Below are 23,192 nucleotides of genomic sequence, written 5' to 3'. Positions count from 1 at the left end.
TGGCCACACTGATTGATCAATTCCCTAAACCTTTCGTACTTTCAGGAGATTTTAATGCCCATGACGTGTTGTGGGGTGGCGCCATGCTTATTGGCAAAGGTAGGGGGGTCGAAAGCTTACTGTCACAACTTCACCTCTTACTCGGCCATTGATCTCTCTGTTTGCATTCCTAGCCTTCTTGCATCTATCCACTGGAGAGCACGTGACTCCTTGTGGGGTAGTGACCACTTCCCCATCTTTGTCACTCCCCCAGCCTCATGCCCATGGATGCCTATCCAGATGGGCTTTAAACAAGGCTGACCGGGAAGCCTTCACCTCTATTGTCACAATTGAATCTCACCCACATGGTGCCATCGCCGGACGTCTCTGCAATTTGAGAGTCAGCGAGCTCTACAGCAACAAAAGTGGCACCCGTTCCTAGAGCACTTAATAGCCTTTAAGCGGCTCTGTGCCGGTGTTCACCAGATTATAAAATGATGGAAACAAGAGTGTTGGGAGAGGTAAGTGTCGACCATTGGGTGCCCTGCGTCACGTTCCCTAGTCTGGACGAAGATCGGAAATCTTTTTCGGTACCCCCCAGATGGCTCATGGTTCTTGCCTGTGTTCGTGCTTATCACACACGGGGGCCCAAGCTATTGCAGCTCATTCTTCATTTCCTAGTTGCTTTTCCTTCTCCCTGCCCCCTCCCTCCCTATCCCCCCTCCTTCCCTGTTGCCACCTCCTTCCCCTCTCTGTGTTCTGCTATATGTTGACCTGGCTATTCCCATGGTTTCCTTATTGGTTGCAATTTTGTTCCTTTTGCCAGTTCTTTCACCCCTTTTGGCATTTCGGTCCCCACTTGAAGTTTGACCTCCACTTCTAAATTTCCTGTTTTTAGTGTGAGCCATATGGGGAAGATCTCCCTCCCTAGCATCTGCAGTGTGGATTCCTCTCCACTCTCCCTTCCACACCATAGCCCCCTTCCACCTGGCTAGGTCACCAGCATGTGTAGCCAGTCTGTGTGGTGGGCCTGTTATGTACCCATAAGGCTGAGCCCCTTGACAACACAGGGATCACACTACTGATACCTGAGCTGTTCCCTCCCCGTGTATGCCAAGGAGTGGTAGGAACATCAGAACTCCCGGCAACAGCTGCTGTGCCAGACAGCCCTTGCTGTAGCTGAGTGGCACCCATGGGGAGAGCCCTTGATCTGAGTGGGTGGTATCAGGGTGTATGCTTGGTGCATGAAGCATATCAAGCTACAAAAATCTGGCCCTTCTCATATGTCCATCTCTTTGAATGGTGAAGGATCCTTAAATGTTGTCTCGTATGACCCGGCAGCCTTCCCTTCCATGGCTACCCCATGGGAGGAGGGCCAGGCTCGCCATCTTGGTCTTGGGCTGAAACGTTTTCCGTGAAACCTCATCTGTACTAGGACAGAGAGGGACACACTCACCATCACAAAGCCATTGTTTTTCATGGAAAATGTCGAAGACAAGTGTGGTGAAGTGGAGTCAATTAGTAAGATTCAATTGGGATCCTTATTGTTCAAAGCTTCTTCTGCTATACAATTGGTAGATCTTTGTGCCTGTGATTGTCTTGGCAACATCCTAATGTCTATCACTCCTCACCAATCTCTGTATATGGTCCAGGGAGTCATTTTTCATAGGGACATCACCCTGCAAACTGATGAACTCCAGGCTGATCTGGAGTGGCGTGGCATTCATTTTGTTCAACGTGTCAGAATGGCCGCAAAGACAACCACACCAATACTGGCACCTTCATCCTGGCTTTCAAGGGAGATACCCTCCCAGAGAAGATCAAGGTTATGTGCTACAGATGGGACGGGAAGCCGTACATCCCTCCACCTATGCGGTGCTTTCAGTGCTTGCGTTTTGGGCGTATGTCTTCCAGCTGTACGGTGGACCCTTTGTGTGGCCATCCCGACCATGAGGGAACCCATTGTGTTCTGCCACCTGTGTGTGTTAATTGTGCTGACTGCCATTCCCCCCATTCACCTGGTTGCCCAGCTTACAAGAGAGAAAGAAGATACAAGAATATAAGTCCCTGGATCGCTTGTCTTACACTGAGGCTCGCCAGAAGTAGGAGAGACTCCATCCAGTGTCACTATCTTCAACTGTCGCCTCTGTTACTTCCTTTCCCCCTCCCCCTCCCCCTCCCCCTCCCCCTCCCCCTCCCCCTCCCCCTCCCCCTCCCCCTCCCCCTCCCCCTCCCCCTCCCCCTCCCCCTCCCCTGTCCCCCTCCCCCCTCCCCCCTCCCCCTCCCCCTCCCCCCTCCCCCTCCCCCCTCCCCCTCCCCCCTCCCCCTCCCCCCTCCCCCTCCCCCCTCCCCCCTCCCCCCTTGTCCTTACCCCAGCCCTGCCCCACTCTTCCCTCCACCCTCCCCCCTTGTCCTTACCCCAGCCCTGCCCCACTCTTCCCTCCACCTCCACGCCGTTTCCATGACCGACCTCTCGTCAGAGAGTGGCCCCTCCACCCTGGCCGAAGAAGTGCTCCCTCCTTCAGCATCTGCTGGTGATTATGCTCCCTCCTGGGAACCCTATCCCCAGCATCTCTCAGGCCAGAAGGCTGTTACCACCACTCGGCCATGTGGCGCACCATCTGTGGGCCCCAAGGTCGCCCACACTCTTTCAGTTCCCAATCTTGCAGAAGCCTGTACTCCCCCTGTGTCCTGTCCTCCTCCACCTCAGAAAGAGAAGAAGAAGAAACAAAAATCCCAAGAGAAGGCATCTCCGATGCTCCCAGAGGTCCCAACTCCTCTCTCACAACCTGAGTCTGACATCTTATTTATGGATGTCACCCCATCCTTGTTGGTGACGACTACTGACAAAGTGACCTGACCACCTCCTCAGCTCCTTCATGCCTACGTTGGACTCACACCACACGATCATCCAGTGGAAGTGCAATGGCTATTATCATCACCTACTGGAAATGCAACATCTTGTCTCCTCTTATTCTGCATTCTGTCTTGTTATCCAAGAAACGCATTTCTGTGATGACCACTCTCCCACTTTACGTGGTTATCGGGCGTTCTGTCAGAACTGTGCTGGCCCTGGGATAACATCTGGTTGGGTCTGCACTTTGTATTGCTCCCATGTCCTTAGTGACAGGATCCCCCTACGTACCACCTTGGAAGTGATAGCGGTTAGAGAGCAAACGACAATGGCAATCACCATTTGCAGTGTCCCTCCAGGTAGGTCACTTGCTTATGTTGCACTATCTACCTTACTTCAGCAACTCCCACCCCTGTTTCTCCTTCTTCGGGATTTCAATGCCCACCATCCACTGTGGGGGAGTGTTACATCAATGTCTCAGGGTATCCTAATCGACCAACTTATCATGGACTTCGATATGCATCTCCTCAACGATGGTTCCCCTACCCACTTCAGTGCTGCTCATGGCACCTTCTCTGCTATCTATCTCGTGATCTCCTATCCTGCCCTCGTGGCTTCCCTACATTGGTCATCCCACGATGACCTCTGTGACATGACCACTTCCCAGTGACACTATCGTTCCCCTGCTGCAGCGAGGCAGACAGGTCCCATGTTGGGCATTCCACAGGTCCAATTGGCCTTTATACATGTCTGCTGCCCGCTTTGACACCTCTCTCTCAAATTCCATTGATGTAGTCGTGCAAGGCATCTCTGCTGCTCGTCCTCATGCTGCTGGCACTGCTGTCCCCCTATCCACAGGGCCCCCTCATCATCGGCCGGTACTGTGGTGGACCAAGGACATCGCAGTCGCTTTCCAGGACCGCCAATGGGCGCTGCAGTGATTTAAGCAAAACCCCTTCCAGACCAACCTCCTCACTTTTAAGTGTCTTCGTGCTACGGCTTGTTACATCATTAAGTGGAATAAAAAGGAATGGTGGGAGCGCTATGTTTCCTCCCTGGGACATATGCCTCTTTATCGCAGGTTTGGTCAAAGGTCCGTAGCGTTCTGGGCCACCAGTAACAGTCAAATATCCAGAGTCTGAACAGCCAAGGAGCTCTGTTCACTGATCCGTTGGTCCTCGCAGAACACCTTGCAACATACTTTGTGATGGCATCGTCGTATGCTTCCTATCCTCCTGTCTTTCTCCAGCAGAAACACAGAGTTGAACAGACCCCCTTCCATTTCATCCCACACCACAGTGAGTCCTACAATGCTCCTTTCACTGAATGGGAATTGGTGCAGGCTCTTAGCTCTTCATGGGACGTAGCCACAGTGCCAGACTCCATTCACAATCAGATGATTCAACACTTGTATGTTCCCCAGAGGCAACAGCTCCTCAGGGTTTTCAATCACATCTGTATCATGGGTGCTATTCCGTCACAATGGCGAGACAGTATAGTTATCCCTGGCCTTAAGCACGCGAAAATCCCAATGTCTCTCTACAGCTACCACCCCATTGTCCCTACAAATGTGCTTTTTAAACTGCTTGAAAGGATGGTCAACTCCAGATTGTGTTGGGTACTCGAATCTTGGGGCCTTTTGTCACCATATCAGTGTGGCTTCCGGGCAGGGTGTTCTCCAACTGACCATTTACTCCGATTGGAATCAGCCATCTGACAGGCTTTCTCACCGCCGGCACCTTGTTGCAGTGTTCTTTGACCTACATAAGGCGTATGACATGGCTTGGCTCCATCACATTTTAGTTACCCTCCATGACTGGGGCTTCCATGGTCCCCTTCCAATTTTTATCCTCGAGTTTTTATCTTAACGGCTCTTCCGGGTTGGAGTTGGCACTTCAATCAGCACCCCTCAGATTCAAGACAATAGTATCCCACAGGGTTCTGTGCTGTCACACTCTTCCTCATTGCCATGAATGGGCTTGTGACCTCTGGTTACCCTCGCGTTGTGCCTTGAAGATTTTTGTATCTGATGCAGCTCCCACTCAATGGCATCTGCTGAGTGCCAGCTCCAAGGAGCCATCCGACTGGCCTCTACATGGGCCACCGCCCATGGCATCCAGTTTTCCTCCGCCAAAATGCGGGTTATGCATTTTTGTCGTTGATCCACAATCCATGCTGATTCAGAACTTTATTTAGGCAACCAGCTTGTTGACGTAACACAGTTCCATTTCTTGGGCCTTAATTTTGATAACAAGCTGACATGGTTGCCACACATTCGTCACCTAAAGACTACATGTATGCGGAAGCTTAATGCTCTCCACCTCCTGGCCCACATATCTTGGGGTGCACACCATTCATCTCTTCTTTATCTTTACCGTGCTCTGGTTTTGTCCAGACTCAATTATGGTAGTCAGGTTTATGGCTCAGCAGCTCCTTCCACTTCGAAACTCCTTGACCCTGTCCATCATTGTGGGGTGCGTCTGGCTATTGGTGTCTTTTGCACTATACACATCTGATGGAGCCAACTTCTTGTTTCTTACGCTGTCGCCATTCGCCAATTCCCTGACTATCCTGTATACCTTGTGCTTTTCGCCAATGAGGGATGTCTCCCTCCTAACACCCACCCACGGGTGGGATCGCTGGTTGGCATGTGTCTCATTACCCTCTGCCGGGAACTCCATCTGCTCTCACTGAACTGCGCCATGTGTCTTTCCTCCTATGCTCCCACTTCGATGGTGCCTAGACCACGGATTAGGACCGCTCTCTTCCAGGGTCCTAAGGTCTCCGTTGCTCCTATGGTTTACCGGTGTCTTTTATGTGCCATCCTTGCAGAGTTCCAGGGTGCCACCATCCTTTTCACTGATGGTTCTAAGACTACTGATGAGATGGGATACACTTTCACATCTCCTGTGAGCTTCGAGCACCATTTGTTGCCAGGATCATGTAGTGTATTTACAGCAGAGCTTCTAGCCATTTACATGGCCCTCCTTTTTGTTTCTCAGGCCTCTGTCCATAACGTTTTAGTTTGTTCCAACTCCATGAGCAGCCTTCAGGCTATAGATCGATGCTGCTCTCATCACCCTTTGGTCTCTGCCATCCATGACTTTCTCTCTGCCCTTGAACGTTCCACCTGTTCAGTCGCCTTTCTCTGGGTCCCGAGTTGTGGTAATCCCAGGGAATGAATTGCCTGACCGTTTGGCTAGAGAAATGGATACTTACCACCTTTTCCTTTCATGATTCCAGCTGCAGGTATGTGGATCTACGTCAAATCTCTCTTTGCCGAATAGTGGAATGCCATCTGGAGCGCTACTGCTCATAGTATTAAACTCCGCACAATCAAGGAGTCTACTGCAGTTTGGGGCACTTCTTTCTGCCCCTCTTGGAAGATTGTCTCCTCCTATGTAACAACCTACACCCACAGTGTAGTTGTGGCACCAGACTGACGATCTCTCACATATTGGTGGCATGTCCTCTTCTTTCGACCCTTTGTGCTAAGTATAGTCTTCTGCTTCCTTAAATTGAATACTAGTGGACGATCCACGGATGGTAGACCTGGTCCTCGGTTTCCTCCATGAAAGTGGTTTTTATTTCCAGATACAAGGTTCTCCTTTCGTCTTGGAGCAAGGGCGGGTTGGTTGTGGTTAAGACTCCTTTTGCAGTCTTCACCCCCCCACCCCCTTCTACCAGTTTTTACATTTGGTCTCACCTTTTATGCTTATACTGTGTGTGTTTAATGTTCATTCTTTTACAATTTGACTCCTCAGACTGAATCCGTTCCGACACTCTTTCTTACGTAACCCCCTTTGGAATCGCTGGACTGATGACCTCGCCATTTGGTCCCATACTCTCTCAATCAGTCAATCAATCAATCAGTGTTTTTGGGTAACAGACGCCAACAGGTGTCCCTGGCATTACCGTCAATGATGTGTTGTATACTGACACAAATGTGATTGCCGAGCACTTTCTTGAGCACTATGCTCGAGCCTCTTTGTCGGAGAACCACCCCCCCCCCCCACCCCCCACCCCCCAGTCTTTTGCACCCTCAAATGGCAGATGGAAAGTCCTCTCATTCACTACACGCCACAGTGAACCCTATAACGCCCCATTTGCAGAGTGAAGGCTCCTCAGCACCCTTGCACATTACAGGACATAGCTCCTGGGCTGGATCAGATCCACAGTCAGATGATTAAACATCTCTTGTCTAACTACAAACAACATCTCCTCATCATCTTCAAACGGATCTGATGTGATGGCATCTTTCCATCGCAATGGCTGGAGAGCACCATCATTCCGATGCTCAAACCTGGTCAAAGCCACTTGATGTGGATAGCTACCAGCCCAGCATCCTCACCAACTTTATTTGTAAGCTGCTGGAGTCTATAGTGTGTCGGCGGTTGGGTTGGGTTCTGGAGTCACGTGGCTGGCTGGCTGGCTCCATCTCAGGGAGGCTTCTACCAGGGTCGCTCCATGACTGATAATCTTCTGTCCCTCAAATCTGCCATCCAAACAGCCTTCTCCAGAAGCCAACATCTGGTTGCTGTCTTTTTTTACTTACATAAAGCATACAACACAACCTAGGGACCTCATATCCTTGCCACACTGTATGAGTGGGGTCTCTGGGGCCCACTCCCGATTTTTATCCAAAACTTCATGTTGCTCCGCACTTTCCTTGTCCAAGTCTGGCCCCCATAGTTCCCCCATAATCGGGAGAATGGCATTCCGTAGGGCTCCGTATTGAGTCTCTCTCTATTTTTAGTTGCTATTAACGATCTAGCAGCTGCTGTAGGGCCGTCGGTCTCACCTACTCTGTATGCAGATGACTTCTGCATTTCGTACTGCTCCTCCAGTAGTGGTGTTGCTGAGCGGCATGTACAGGGACCCATTCACAAGGCACAAGTCTACGGCTTTCAGTTTTCAGCCATGAAGTCATGTGTCACACATCTCTGTTGGCATTTCACTGCTCATCCTGAACCAGAACTTTACCTTATTGATGATCCACTCTCTGTAGTGGAGACATATTGATTCTTAGCACTGGTTTTCAACACCCGATTGACTCGGCTACCTCACCTTCGTCAGCTGAAGTGGAAGTGTTGGCAGCATCTCAATACCCTCTGCTGCCTGAACAACACCAAGTGGGGTGCAGATCGCTCTACAGTGCTGCAGCTCTACAGAGCCCTTGAACAATCCTGCCTTGACTATAGAAGTCTGGTTTATGGTTCGGCGGTGCCCTCATTGTTAGGTTTACTCAATCCAGTGCACTACTGTGGCGTTTGCAGAGCGACAGGAGCTTTTAGAACTAGTCCGGTGATTAGTGTCCGGAATCCCACCATTGAAGGTCAGGTGTGCACAACTCCTCGCCAGTTACGTTGCACATGTTCATAATTGTCCTGCGCATCGGAATTACCGTCTCCTTTTCCCAACCATGGCTGTTCATCTCCCGCATTGGCAGCCCAGTTCAGGGCTTAAGATTTGTGGTTTGCGTCTAATCTCTTCTGTCTGAAGTGGAGTCCTTGCCCTTACCACCTATACTTGAGGTCTATCCACGTCCTACTTCAGGAGCAACACTCTCCAAACCATTAGGGACGTCGGTCCCCCACTTCTCAACTGGAGAAGCATAAGTCTTCTTCGGCTCCTGTCGCGAGGAAGGCATCCCTTGGGTCACTCCCTTCCCAGGTTCCTACCAGCAGCAAAGCTGACATCAGCCAGTGGCTGAAGCCACCAAAGGTAGCTGGTAATAGGGTTTCATGGTCCTCCTCAGTCCCTGGGATTGAATCAGTGAAGCCCTCTCAGATGGACAAACGTAAGGAGCACCGAGAGAAACCTAAAAAGAAAAAGCTCGCCAATAACCAAGGCACTGCGGCGGCACCCACACCACCACAACCTACAAGCTCTGTGTCTGAGGATGAGGTGGAGATTCTGGCATCTGCTGAGGACCTAGATCTGGCTGGGCCCTCAAACACAATGGATGTTGGTAGCACAGGTACTCATCTGGTGGCAGCAGGTGACCCTGAGGCGTTTCATGCCTTCCCAGTCTAGTGATCACGTTATACTGCAGAGGAATTGCGGCAGTTTTCTCCACTACCTGGCTGAGCTACAACAACTGTTAAACTTTACACCTGCTTTCTGCATTGCCCTCCAGGAATCCTGGTTCCCAGCAACACAGACTCCTGCCCTCTACAGCTATAAGGGATATTATAGGAACCATAGTTACTATAATAGAGTGTTAGGTGGAGGTTTTGTCTATGTCCTGAACTCGGTATGTAGTGAACCTGTGCCCCTTCAAACCCCTCCTGAAACTTTGGCTGTCAGGATAAGGATGATGCAGGAAATAACTGTCTGAAACTTATATATTTTTCCAGATGATCCAGCACCGCTGAATGCACTGGCTGCACTGATTGATCAACTCCCTAAACCTTTCCTACTTTTGGGAGATTTTAACCCCGTGTGGGATGGCACTGTGCGAACTGGCCAAGGTAGAGCTGTCGAAACTTTTCTGTCTCAACTCGACATCTGCCTCTTAAATACTGGGGCCCCCCCACACATTTCAGTGTGGCTCATGGCACTTATTTGGCCATTGATATATCCCTCTGCAGCCCAGGACTTCTGGAGAGCACCATTGTTCCAGTGCTCAAACCTGGTAAAAACCTTCTCGATGTGGATAGCTACTGGTCCATCAGTCTCTCCAATGTTTTTTGTAAGCTGTTAGAATGTATAGTAAGTCGGCAGTTGGGTTGGGTCCTGGAGTCACTTGGTGTACTGACTCCATGTCAGCTCGGTTTCCGCCAGGGTCGCTCCACGAAATTTCTTTTGAGTCTGCCATCCGAACAGGAGTCTGGCTTATGGTTCAGTGTGGCCTCAGCATTGTGTTTACTCGACCCATTGCACCACTGTGGCATTGGACTGGCAACAGGAGCTTTGAGGACAAGTCTGGTGACCAGCATCCTGGTGGAGGCCGAAGTCTCTCCATTGAAGGTTAGGCTTGCACAACTGCTCGCCAGTTATGTCACACACATTTATAGTTTTCCTGAGCATCCGAAGTACTGTTTCCTTTTCCCATCCACAGCGATTCATCTCCCGCATCGGACCCCAGGTCAGGGCTTAAGATTGCGTTTCACATCCAATCTCTTCTGTCTGAAGTGGAGTTGTTGCCTATACTTGAGGTCCATTCACGTACACCTTCGTGGTGTACACTTAGGCCAAGCTTTGCCTGGACCTTTCACATGGTCCTAAGGACTCAGGTAACCCTGCAGTTCTCTGCTGTCACTTCCTCTCGATTCTTGGCATGTACCGGGACTATGAAATGGTTTACACTGACAGCTCGATGAAGTGATGGTCTTGTTGGCTTCACGTATGTTCGTGGAGGACATATTGAACAGCACTCCTGGCCAGATGTCTGCAGTGGAAACACTGAAGATCTGGCGGCCATTTCTAGTGCTCTTGAGTGCATCAACTCGTGCCCTGGTGAGTCATTTCTTCTCTGTACTGACTTCTTCAGCAGCCTACAAGCTATCGGCTAGTGCTACCTCTGCCATCCTTTGGTAGTGATCATCCAGGAGTCCATCTATGCCCTGGAATGGACCAGTTGTTCCATTGTGTTGGTGTGGACCCCAGGCCATGTCAGAACCCCAGGAAATGAACTTGCCAACAGGCTGGCGAAACGGGCTACACGGAAACCGCTTCTGGAGACCAGCATCCCTGTAAGTGACTTGCGATCATTGTTACACCACAAGGATTTTAGCTTTGGGAGATGGGATGGCATAATCTCAGTAAGCAGAGAAAACTGCATGCCCTTAAGGAGACTATGAATGTTGGAAGACCTCCATGTGTGCCTCTCACAGGGACTCTAAAAATATGTGTTTATCTTTTGGCTTAGCATTAGCCCTACGTGGCTAACACATGGCTACCCCTCAGTCGTGAGGACCCACCTCAGTGTCATTGTGGCTCACATATGACTGTTGTCCACGTCTTGCTGGACTTTCCACTTTTAGCCACTCTGTGGCGGACTTTCCACTTTTAGCCACTCTGTGGCGGACTTTCCACTTTTAGCCACTCTGTGGCGGACTTTCCACTTTTAGCCACTCTGTGGCGGACTTTCCACTTTTAGCCACTCTGTGGCGGACTTTCCACTTTTAGCCACTCTGTGGCGGACTTTCCACTTTTAGCCACTCTGTGGCGGACTTTCCACTTTTAGCCACTCTGTGGCGGACTTTCCACTTTTAGCCACTCTGTGGCGGACTTTCCACTTTTAGCCACTCTGTGGCGGACTTTCCACTTTTAGCCACTCTGTGGCGGACTTTCCACTTTTAGCCACTCTGTGGCGGACTTTCCACTTTTAGCCACTCTGTGGCGGACTTTCCACTTTTAGCCACTCTGTGGCGGACTTTCCACTTTTAGCCACTCTGTGGCGGACTTTCCACTTTTAGCCACTCTGTGGCGGACTTTTAACCTTCCCAGCACCCTACCTTTGATGCTGGGTGACAATACCTCAACAGCAGATCTATTTTAGATCTTATTCATGAGTGGGGGTTTTATTGTACCATCTACGGGTGGGCATTTAGCCTTCTCTCTAAGGTCGCCGCCCTCCCTTCATTTTAACTCTGTCACACTTTCTTTGCATTTGTTTATCTTGGTGGTCGTCTTTTCTGTACATGTATATTTTGGGTGGATATTTTAATGTGTTGCAGAGTGGCTGGCTTATCCCCTTTTATTATTGTGATCAGCCAGCCCAGACCATTTGCTCTATGGTTTTAATATGTTCTTTCACTTTTCCTTGTGGTGTGTGTTTTCCCTGTTTTTTGTTCATTCCTTTTCTTTTTGTGTGTGGTGTTGGGAGTTTTTGTACCTTAAGCCTTGTTTGCGTCAGGAAAAAGGGACTGATGACCCTGTAGTTTGGTCCCTTTATACCCCAAACCAACCAACCCACTACCTGTTGTGAAACTTTAGCAATACCTCATGTAGGTAGTCTGATTAGTCTGTATCTCATTTGAATTATTTTAAGATGTGAGTGTTAATTGAACTATGATTAGCGATAGTGATCCAAGCTCCAAAATCACACACTGGCATACTGACCCATTTGTATACCTTCTCATTATAAAATCTGTGTAATAGCTATCATTCCAAAAACTTGTTAAAATAGAGGCAATTATGTACACTGTATTAAAAATATGTTAATGTTCAAGAATAGTATATACTTATGAAATGTTGTGTTACAAATATCTCTTGAATCATTATCACATGGTTAGCAAACGAAAATTCTGTGTTCACCAACAAGTGTAGATACATTGATGTTGGTAATATGGTTATATCAAGCACATACATAAAATAATACATTTTTCAGTAGTATTTATTTATTTCATTCTAAAGGAAATACTATTTGGAGAGAGGTAATATGAAACATGTTTTCTGCTTTGCATGTTACACAACCTTTTTGCCATCAGTATGCAACTTCTTCAAAATAGATTACATCATTAAATCCTTTGATGTCATTGGCAACTAGATCATCTCCAGTGAGAGTGCTTGGCATCATTGGGTATCAAGTGCAACATAGATTTCAGATTTTCAAGTTTAGGTATAGAAATGGCATTCCCTTGAGGCCACTGTAGTTCAGATTCCATAAAAGTTTGAGTTAGAAGGTCTTCCCGGCTGTTTCTTCTGTTGGTCCTCAGTGACATAGGAATCATCATTATGGTCTTCTTTTACGTGCAGATTGAATGAACCTTCCTTTTTCAACATTATTTTGCACATTTGCATCCAGTTAATTTTATTTCCTGTGGTGTCAGCCTTATGGTTCATAATGCTACTTTGCGTTTTAGAACATCCAACAAAATCACTGGTCTTCATGAAAGTTAGAACAAGAGGATTTCCTTTCCTACAAGTATTCATAACATTGATGTAGCTACTTAGTAAGTATGTGCATTACTGAATTTTTAAAGCTCATTTGACATTAATGGAGTAGGCATTGTTTGGCATACATGTGTGCCCAGGAATTAGGAACCTTGCAGAAACAGAAGTAAGAGCTGGACAATTTTCCATAATAGCTTTCAACATCAAGGCAATTTATATGTTTTGGTTTTGGTCACTATATGAATTTGCTCACAAAAATAGCTCAGTAATATTTTCTTTTACATTGTTCTCAATATATTGCTTCAGACACAAACCTACATCTTGAGCACCTCTACCCACAGTACCTTCGACCCAAACATAGCAAAACCCTTTTCCAGTTGTGCTAGTGTGAACTAGACACTTACACACCTACAACTCTCTTTCACAGAACACAATGTTTTTTGGGGCTCTTGGCAATGGCAATGTCTTCTGAAGTTCAAATGTGATCATTTGAAATCTTTCAACCTATCTCGCCCTTTCCTTATTGTAGGAAATTGATTCATTTCTCCTTTCTTCTTCAACTGCATATCTTACCAGGTCTATGATTAATTTTGTCTCTAGAAACAACAAAATAGTGTTTTTTCACTCTGTGATGTGACATGAATGATTTGGTGGATCACTATTACAAAACCAATGGCACTTGGTTCACCTTTGCTAAACTGGAAATATGAAATGGAGAGATGGTGCTTGGTTAAAATTGCCAATAGTTTGTAGCACATTGGAGATGTTGCTTGACTCTTTTTTGCTAAATTGCAATATGTTTGTCCAGAACCAGTGAGGTGGTAATTTCATTTGTTCCATTTTGGTGCTTCTATCACTGTTCCTAATTGTTATTTAATTACTACTCCTGAATCCTTACTTGCTAATGTAATTAAGTGGTTGTTAAATAGATGATTGCTCCTTTCCATTACACCCCTTCCTACCATTTTATTGACCACCTCCTGTGCTACCTCTGTTTTGGTTAAAGGTATAGGATACAGGCAAACATAATGTTGTATGGTATCTAGAGGTTGCTTGTAGTCATGCGTCAACCCTGATTTGTCAGAAAGCACCACACTATTTTGTACAAATATCTAATAAAGTTTCTTAAGTTGTTCTATTGTGATGTTCTGAACATCAGGTGTAATTTGGTGGAATTTTTTGTTTGAATGGCTGATCCCATACAGGTTTCTGATACAGGTACATTATTCTTCTTTATCTAAACCAATGTTTCTTGGTGGCATCACAATTTGGATAAATTTATATGGGTTCACTTCCATCTTATACTTGTTATTAAAATTTATGTTAATCTAGTTTAGCCTGAACTGAAACTTATTACTTCTGTTTTTGGAATTAGTAATCACCTGCAGATAAAAAAGAACCACACTGTTCTGAAAATTTTAGGTGTACTCTAATTCAGTACAGTCAAAATAGTGATAACATGTGTGGCATGATGTAAATATCTTTAGCACTATCAGTTAAAATCTTAGCATTTAGCCTTTACAGTTTCTTTTGGATCCCAATTAGTTAATACATTTGTGCTCTATTTGCCATCTTCCACCAGTAAGTTAGTCCTGTCCTGCAGAGAGATTGCTCTGAGAGAGACCACAGACCTCTACACTTTCTCTTATCTCCCTCCTTTCCAATACTACTTAAGTTCCCATTTACTGGCGGTGCATGTTTGTTATCTAAGTTATTTGGTTTTTTCATCTTCTTCCTCTACATATTTTCTGCTTCTTTGAATTCATACTGCATCTGCCTACATCTTTTTGCCTTCACTTCTGCAATAATTTCACAATGTCACTTAATGTAGTTGAGCTGCTTCTACATTTGCTTTGATCTCATAAAACTTGTAATATAAATTTTCCAGGATTATTTGTGTGTAGTCATCATAGGGCAACTAATTTTGTCTCAAGACACCAGTTTCTCCATAAAGTCTTCATTAATCTTCTGTTAAAGATCTGGAACTAGGAGAGCATACCACAAAATTGGAGAGGAGGGTTCCTCATCAAATTGCCCAAAGAAAAGGAGATATCGCAAACTACCATAACTGGAGGGGAATCACCTTGCTTATGACTCCAAGCAAAGTGACAATTTGAATAACCCATAATAGAATCATTGTGTAAATTCAACTTCAGATAACAAAGGAGCAAGCCAGTTTTAGAAGTAACAGTTCTTGTACAGATGAAAAAAAAGGCTTGTTCATTATCCAACAATCAAATGAATTCATCGCTAGTATTCATACTCTTTTTGTGGACTTTGAAAACATCAATTCCATTAAAAGAAGTTATATGTGGAAATCTGGAAAAAGTTCATGATAGAAGAGAAGATAGTAAATGTTAATAGGGATACTTACAATAACTACACATGGTGAGCCATCAAGGAGGATAAACTTATGGAGACCTTCCCAATTAAGTCTGGAGCCACGGATGTGTTTTTCTCTATCTTTTTACTGGTGCTGGATGAAATGATTAGGAAAATGATGGAGGAGGAGGAGCAGGAGGAGGAGGAGGAGGAGACAATGTGGACTGAGTGATGGGAAGATCTTGAGGTTGCCAATGACATATGCATCCTCTTGCAGAACCATGTTGAGATGGAAGGAAAGCTGCAGGACCTTGAACATAAAGCTAAGATTTTGGGCTGAAAGTGAATGCCACCAAGACAAAGACTACGAAGTTCAATACAAGAGATGCAAGAAAGCTGAGAGTGAATAATGAGGAAAAAGTTAGAAGAGTTCACATAACTTCAGAACGTAGTTACTGAAGACGGGGAGCTGCTGATGTCAGAGCAAGAATGTGAAAGGTGAATAGGGACTCCATCCAGCTGTATCTATTATGGAGGGCATGAGAGATTTCCATAACAACTAAACTATGACTGTTTAAAACAAATATGAAAGCAGTGCTGCTATACAGATGTGAAACTTGGAACGTTGCCTATACAATCATCAAGAGTTTGAAAAGCTACCTCAATAGTTGTCTTTGGAAAATTCATAAAATTTTCTGGCCAAATGTGATATCCAACAAAAGCCTTTTAAACAGAACTAGAAATTAACCAATTGCCATCCAGATCAAAAGAAGGAAGTAAAACCTGATTTGGATACACCCTCAGAAAAAGACAGGATGTCATAAAAAGACAAGTTTTCTGATGAAATCCACAGGGTAAAAGGAAACAAGGAAGGCTAAAGACATCATGGAGACGGTGAAGGAAGAGGTCAAGAAAGAAGGGAAAACATTTGCAGAGGTGTAGATCCTCAGCTAAAATAGTCCATTGGCAAAGCTTCGTCGACACCCTGTGTCCTGCGTAAGAGCAACAAGTGATAAGTAAGTAATCTTTTGATATTATTTGACTGTAGCATCATCAGTGCATGGAGTTGCCCCCTCTATTGCAAGATGTACTCCCTCTTACACTTGTTAATATCATATGGAATGAGTATCACCTTCCTTCGATCACCCCTTCCCGTGTGCTCCTTTCCAATCTCTGGAACCAGCTTTTCAACAGTTCAATTTGTACTGATGTCATGTGATCTGGCAAAAAGATTCTAAGAAAAACACCTTTATTTTGCTCAGGTCAGAACTCTTCTATAAAACTCATCCTTGAATTCATGGAAAGTAATTCCAGACATGGATACATTTAATCTCTATCTCATTTTTCCCATCACTGCATCAGTTGGGCATTGATATTTTTTGACTCTGTCACAATTTTTTATCGGATCTAAATCATGCTATCCACCCATTTTCTTATGTAGTTTGAAACCACCACCTTCTGAAAGATCTTTCGTGCAGTGCACGTTGTAAACCACAGAAATCAAACTCTGATTTTACTGCATTTTCTCAATGCTGACCATTTTGGTTCAAATTTCAGAATTGTTTACTGGTAGCAGATCTACTAATGTGCTTTTGTGTTCACATAAATAAATTTGTTGACTTAAGATCTCATTTATGAAACATTGGCTCTAATTTTAGGTATCTGCTGAACTTACTTCTGTAATTTTGATTTTTGCTCGATAAACCAATATTAGAATGCAGTTCTGTGATACTAATGCTTTTGATAATTTTCTTTACATGTATTATTTCAAAATAGAATCAGTTATTAATCAACTAGATTTTTTGTGAACTGCAGCAACTTCTGTTCTTCCAGTATTCAGTACCCCACAAAAGTCCAACGTGTTGAGCATGTTGTTCACTGCTTCAATAATACTATGGATGGTTATTATCTGGCTGTTTGTTGCATGTGACATTGATGCAGTCTGTGTCATCCGTTAACAATGGAGTCCATTTTACATTGTTCCCTTTGTTGCTCTCACTTTTTTAGGTTTCTGTTTACGCACAAATTTTCAGTTTTGTTTAAACTAAAATTACCTTTGTTACTTCAAACAATAGTCTGTTATCATGATCATCATCATCATCATCATCATCCACACAATCAGGCCCAGTGGACTGCGCACCACCACAGTTAGAGTGCTCCATGTGTCTCCGTCTTTTGCTCTCTGTCTACAGTTTTCCATGACTCCCAGCTGCAACAAGTCTTCTCTCACTCCATCAATCCACCTCTTTCTAGGTCTTCCCACTAGTTTGCTGCCTGACGGGATCCAGTCCATTGCAATTTTGGACCACCTTGTTGCCTCCATTGTAACTACATGTCCAGCCCATAGCAGTCTTTTGATTCTCATCACTCATGATCATCTCATTGTCTGTTTTAGTGACACTATTCATCTCTGACTTTATTCTGTCTGCATAAGTAACATAGTTTCATCTGTATGGATTGGCAACACCTGCTGTAATCTCGACCATTTAAGTTGCCAGTTATTATGTGTCTGTTCATATTCAACCACAAATGCCACCACCTCTCACTGTGATTATCTTAATCACTCATGAATGATAGTGTGCCCATTTGTTTGGAAACAAGGTGTTGGTCCCAGTCTAAACTGAACAACCTCACAGTTGACTTAAAAGTACACTCAAAATGCGACAAAGATTTGTTTTTTAATAGTAATTTTGACTGACCATCTGTTAACCGTGCAAAGCAGTTATGGACCAATTCCAATTTGTCAACTACAATTACAAGAGTATTTGAGTATTTTTAACCCTTACAGATGTAGCATCCATTTGCTGGGTATAGGCTTGGCAACTTTGGGGTTCGTGACTTGGGACTGCTAATTACTGCCATTCCTCTCTCACTGTAAGCTCTGGGAGTACTTCAGTGACCACTGTATGGCACAATAGTGGAACTTTTTTGAGACACAGATATTGGGATCCTGATTTGACTACCCAGATTGCAAGAATAGTAAAAGTCTTTAAAAAACCCTCAATTTCCATGTGTGCTATGAGCCAATGAAATGCATAGCTGTTAAGATGGAACAGATAGTAGTGGAAAACGTCATGGGAACCTGCTGCATCTCACCTGTATAAGGCTTACCTGGCTGTGCAGGGTTGTGTCTAGAGGATTTTTATTTCCCTAGCAGCACATGGGACTGAGATGGAACCACCGAAATTTTCTCCTAATCTTCCCCCTCCTCTTTGTCTTCCCCCTCCTTTTTGTCTTCCCCCTCCTTTTTGTCTTCCCCCTCCTCTTTGTCTTCCCCCTCCCCTTTGTCTTCCCCCTCCCCTTTGTCTTCCTCCTCCCCTTTGTCTTCCCCCTCCCCTTTGTCTTCCCCCTCCCCTTTGTCTTCCCCCTCCCCTTTGTCTTCCCCCTCCCCTTTGTCTTCCCCCTCCCCTTTGTCTTCCCCCTCCCCTTTGTCTTCCCCCTCCCCTTTGTCTTCCCCCTCCCCTTTGTCTTCCCCCTCCCCTTTGTCTTCCCCCTCCCCATTGTCTTCCCCCTCCCCATTGTCTTCCCCCTCCCCATTGTCTTCCCCCTCCCCATTGTCTTCCCCCTCCCCATTGTCTTCCCCCTCCCCATTGTCTTCCCCCTCCCCATTGTCTTCCCCCTCCCCATTGTCTTCCCCCTCCCCATTGTCTTCCCCCTCCCCATTGTCTTCCCCCTCCCCATTGTCTTCCCCCTCCCCATTGTCTTCCCCCTCCCCATTGTCTTCCCCCTCCCCATTGTCTTCCCCCTCCCCATTGTCTTCCCCCTCCCCATTGTCTTCCCCCTCCCCATTGTCTTCCCCCTCCCCATTGTCTTCCCCCTCCCCATTGTCTTCCCCCTCCTCATTGTCTTCCCCCTCCTCATTGTCTTCCCCCTCCCCATTGTCTTCCCCCTCCCCATTGTCTTCCCCCTCCCCATTGTCTTCCCCCTCCCCATTGTCTTCCCCCTCCCCATTGTCTTCCCCCTCCCCATTGTCTTCCCCCTCCCCATTGTCTTCCCCCTCCCCATTGTCTTCCCCCTCCCCATTGTCTTCCCCCTCCCCATTGTCTTCCCCCTCCCCATTGTCTTCCCCCTCCCCATTGTCTTCCCCCTCCCCATTGTCTTCCCCCTCCCCATTGTCTTCCCCCTCCCCATTGTCTTCCCCCTCCCCATTGTCTTCCCCCTCCCCATTGTCTTCCCCCTCCCCATTGTCTTCCCCCTCCCCATCGTCTTCCCCCTCCCCATCGTCTTCCCCCTCCCCATCGTCTTCCCCCTCCCCATCGTCTTCCCCCTCCCCATCGTCTTCCCCCTCCCCATCGTCTTCCCCCTCCCCATCGTCTTCCCCCTCCCCATCGTCTTCCCCCTCCTCTTTGTCTTCCCCCTCCCCTTTGTCTTCCCCCTCCCCTTTGTCTTCCCCCTCCCCTTTGTCTTCCCCCTCCCCGTTGTCTTCCCCCTCCCCGTTGTCTTCCCCCTCCCCGTTGTCTTCCCCCTCCCCGTTGTCTTCCCCCTCCCCGTTGTCTTCCCCCTCCCCGTTGTCTTCCCCCTCCCCGTTGTCTTCCCCCTCCCCGTTGTCTTCCCCCTCCCCGTTGTCTTCCCCCTCCCCGTTGTCTTCCCCCTCCCCGTTGTCTTCCCCCTCCCCGTTGTCTTCCCCCTCCCCGTTGTCTTCCCCCTCCCCGTTGTCTTCCCCCTCCCCGTTGTCTTCCCCCTCCCCTTTGTCTTCCCCCTCCCCTTCCCCTTCGTCTTCCCCTTTGTCCCCCTGCAGGTCCGAGTGATAGAATAGACCTACGGTATTTCTGCCTGTTGTAAGAGACAACTAAATGTACTGCCACACATTTCAGACTTTGTGATGTTACCCTGTAGGGTTTGATCTCCATTCTTCCAATCCTAAGAGGGAGCCAATTGGGGAAGTGCACATTATATGGTGCATCATCTCCATCATGCACTGTGATCTTAAGCCCCCTTTATCGTTGTGGTATGCAGTTCTGCCTATTCGCCAGCTGTTGGACAAGGACACTTTCTCAGGTGCCTTTTCCTCCATCTGCTGTTCAGTATCCTCTTCTGTGCCTAAGATGACTATTGACTTCTTTGCACCTCATATCCAGCACGATAACCAGTCCGTTGTGGTGGGGTGACCGTATACCTTATTGGTTGCAGCCCGCGACTACACAGGGATCGATCTGCTGATTCCTGTGCTGTTAACTCCCCACGTATGCTAAGTGGTAGGTGCCCATCACCTGGGGCATCGAGAATCCCTGCAATGGCCACCCTACCAGGTTGCATTTGCTGCGGCTGGGTGGCACCTGCGGTGAGGACCCCTGGTCGGAGTGGGTGGCATCAGGCATCACGATAGATGACTCTCTCTGAATCGTATGACGTCATCACTTGCTGGTGGTCAAACTCCAGCAAGCAGTCAAGGGCTCAATTTAATGCACACAAGTATGACTCCAAATCGTCCCCTCCATGACAACACCATGGGAAGAACACCAGGCTAAGGATGGCAGTGAATCTTATTCTCCCCAGTACCTTGTATGTACGAGAGCTGATGGGTAATTCTTCATATTGATGAAGCCTCAGCTTTTTGTGGAGCATTTAGAGGACAAGTTTGAGGAGGTGGAGGCGCTTGACCAAAATGCAATCTAGGTCAGTCTTGATCAAAACAGCATCCTCTGCCCATTCATGGGCACTACTCACCTCTGACAAGCTGGGGGATGATCGTTTCCATCACACCCCATGAGAGTTTAAACAGGGTATCATATTTCACAGGGACCTTCTTTTTGCAGTCTGACAATGAGCTGTACACCAATTTAGTGCAGCAAGGTGTTCATTTCGTCCAGCACATCCATCGAGGTCCGAGAAATAATCAGGTTGCCACTGGTGTCTTCATCTTGGCTTTTGAGGGCGACACATTAACCGAGAAGGGCAAGGTGATGGTCTACTGCTGTCAAGTAATGCAGTGCTTATGTGCTGGAAGTTAGGGCATATGTTGTCCTACTGTACTTCTAGCATCACGTGTTGAGATTGTGGACATCCTTCGCATCTCAATACTCCATGTGTCCCACCTCCCATATGTGTCAACTGCGGAGAGCACCATTCCCCTTGATCGCCAGGCTGCAGGATTCTACAGAAAGAAAGGAAAATCATGGAAAGTAGACCAAAGACCATCTGACCTACACTGAAACTAAGAGGAAATTCGAAATGCTCCATCCCGTGCCCGTGACATGTTATGCCCCTGCTATAACCAGTCTTCCTGCCCCATGTGTTCTGCTACTTACAGTCGGCTCCCAGCGCCGTAAGACTTCACCTGCCCTCTTGATGGGGAGGGGGGGGGGGGGGGGCACTTCCCACCCTGTTGCTCCTGCACCACCTACTTTGGGAGTAAACCCCACCTCCCCACCCCCCACCCCCCGCCACCCATCGGGGACATCAGTCCCCACTTCTCAGCTGGAGAGAAGCATAAGTCTTCTTCAGCTTCTCCAGCTAGGAAGGGGTCCCTTGAGTCCCTCACTTCCCATGTTTCTACTAGTGTGAAAGATGGCACCTGCCAGTGGCTGAAGTGCCCAAAAGCAGCTGGTCGTAGGACTTCATGATCCTCCTCAGTCCCTGAGACTGATTCAGAGAAGCCGTCCCATCCAGTGAAACCCAAGGAGCAGCGAGAGAAATCCTAAAAGAAGAGCCCCAAGTACAAGGAAATTGCGGTGGTACCCACACCACTGTTACCTACAAGCTCTGCGTCTGAGGATGAGGAGGAGATTGTGGTGTCCGCTGAGGATCTAGGTCTCACCAGACCCACAGACACAATGGATATACATTGCTCAGTAATTAAGTCAGTGGCAGCAGATGAGCCTGAGGCGTAAACTGCCTCATTGAGGATTTCGTGCCTTCCCTGCCTCACAATGTCATCCTACAGTGGAATTGCTACAGCTTTTTCCACCACCTGGCTGAGCTACAGCAACTGTAAAGCTTTACACCTGTTTCCTGCATTGCCCTCCAGGAAACCTTGATCCTGGCAATGCGGACCCCTGCCCTATAGGGATTATTACGAGAACTGTAGCGAATATAATAGTGTCATGTGGAGTTTGCATCTATGTCCAGAACTCAATATGTAGTGAACCTGTGCCTCTTCATACTCTTTGTGAAGCTGTGGTTGTCAGGATAAGGATGACGCAGGAAATAACTGTCTGCACAACGTTTATCTTCCTCCAGATGGTGCTTTACTTCTGAACGTCTTGGCTGCACTGATTCATCAACTTCCTCAACATTTCCTACGTATGGGTGATTTAACGCCTATAACCCCTTGTGGGGTGACACCATGCTTACTGACCAAGGTAGAGAGGTCGAACATTTAATGTCTGAGCTCGACCTCTGCCTCCTAAATACTGGGACTCCCACACATTTAATTGTGGTTCATGGCACTTATTCGGCCATTTATTTATCACGTTGGAGCTAAGGACTTCTCCCATCTATCCACTGGAGAGCCCACAATGACTTGTGTGGTAGTGACTATTTTCCCATCTTCCTGTCACTCCCCCACCATCATGCCCACCATATGGGCTCTAAACAAGGCAGACAGGGAAGCTTTCACCTTTGCTGTCATTGTTGAATCTCCCCCATATGGTACCATCAATGTGGGTTGAGTGGCTCACTAGAACGATCGTTTCTGCGGCGGAAAATGCGATCCCTTGTTCCTTAGAGTGCCTCCGGCAAATGACAGTTCCTTGGTGGTCGCCGGAAATTGCTGAGGCCACTGAAGAGTGTAGGCGGGGTCTACAACGGCACCCATCCTGGAGCATCTAATAGCTTTTAAACGGCTTCATGCCTGCATTCGCCAGCTTATAAAAAGACTGAAACAGAAGTGTTTGGAGAGAGAAGTCGCGACCATTGGGTGCTATACATCACCTTCTCAATTATGGACGTAGATCCGACGGGTTTTTGGGTACCAGACCCCCACAGGTGTCCCTGTCGTTAACATAAATGGCGTGTAATCTACTGACGCAAACGTGATTGCTGAGCACTTTGCTAGAGCCTCTGCATCAAAGAATTACACCCCAGCTTTTGCACTCTCAAACAGCGGGTGTAAAGGAAAGTCCTCTCGCTCACTACATGCCACAGTGAACCCTATAACACCCCATTTACAGAGTGGGAGCTCCTCAGCGCCCTTGCACATTGCACGACACAGCTCCCGGGCTCAGATCAGATCCACAGTCAGATTATTAAACAT

General features: G+C 47.1%; 1 protein-coding gene across 1 annotated transcript in view; it reads left to right on the top strand.

Annotated features, from left to right (window-relative positions):
* Positions 1-23,192, top strand: part of LOC124722297 (gamma-tubulin complex component 3-like) — a 196,228-nt gene that overhangs the window by 4,903 nt on the left and 168,133 nt on the right. Inside the window, exon 2 of the mRNA XM_047247480.1 lies at positions 8,293-8,304. Coding sequence (XP_047103436.1) covers positions 8,293-8,304 — 12 coding nt within the window. The remainder of the gene's footprint in view (positions 1-8,292; positions 8,305-23,192) is intronic.

This window comes from Schistocerca piceifrons, chromosome X, assembly GCF_021461385.2.
Source record: "Schistocerca piceifrons isolate TAMUIC-IGC-003096 chromosome X, iqSchPice1.1, whole genome shotgun sequence".
Classification (NCBI taxonomy): Eukaryota; Metazoa; Arthropoda; class Insecta; order Orthoptera; family Acrididae; genus Schistocerca; species Schistocerca piceifrons.
Note: the sequence above shows the minus strand (reverse complement) of the source record. Positions and strands in the feature narration are given on the sequence as shown.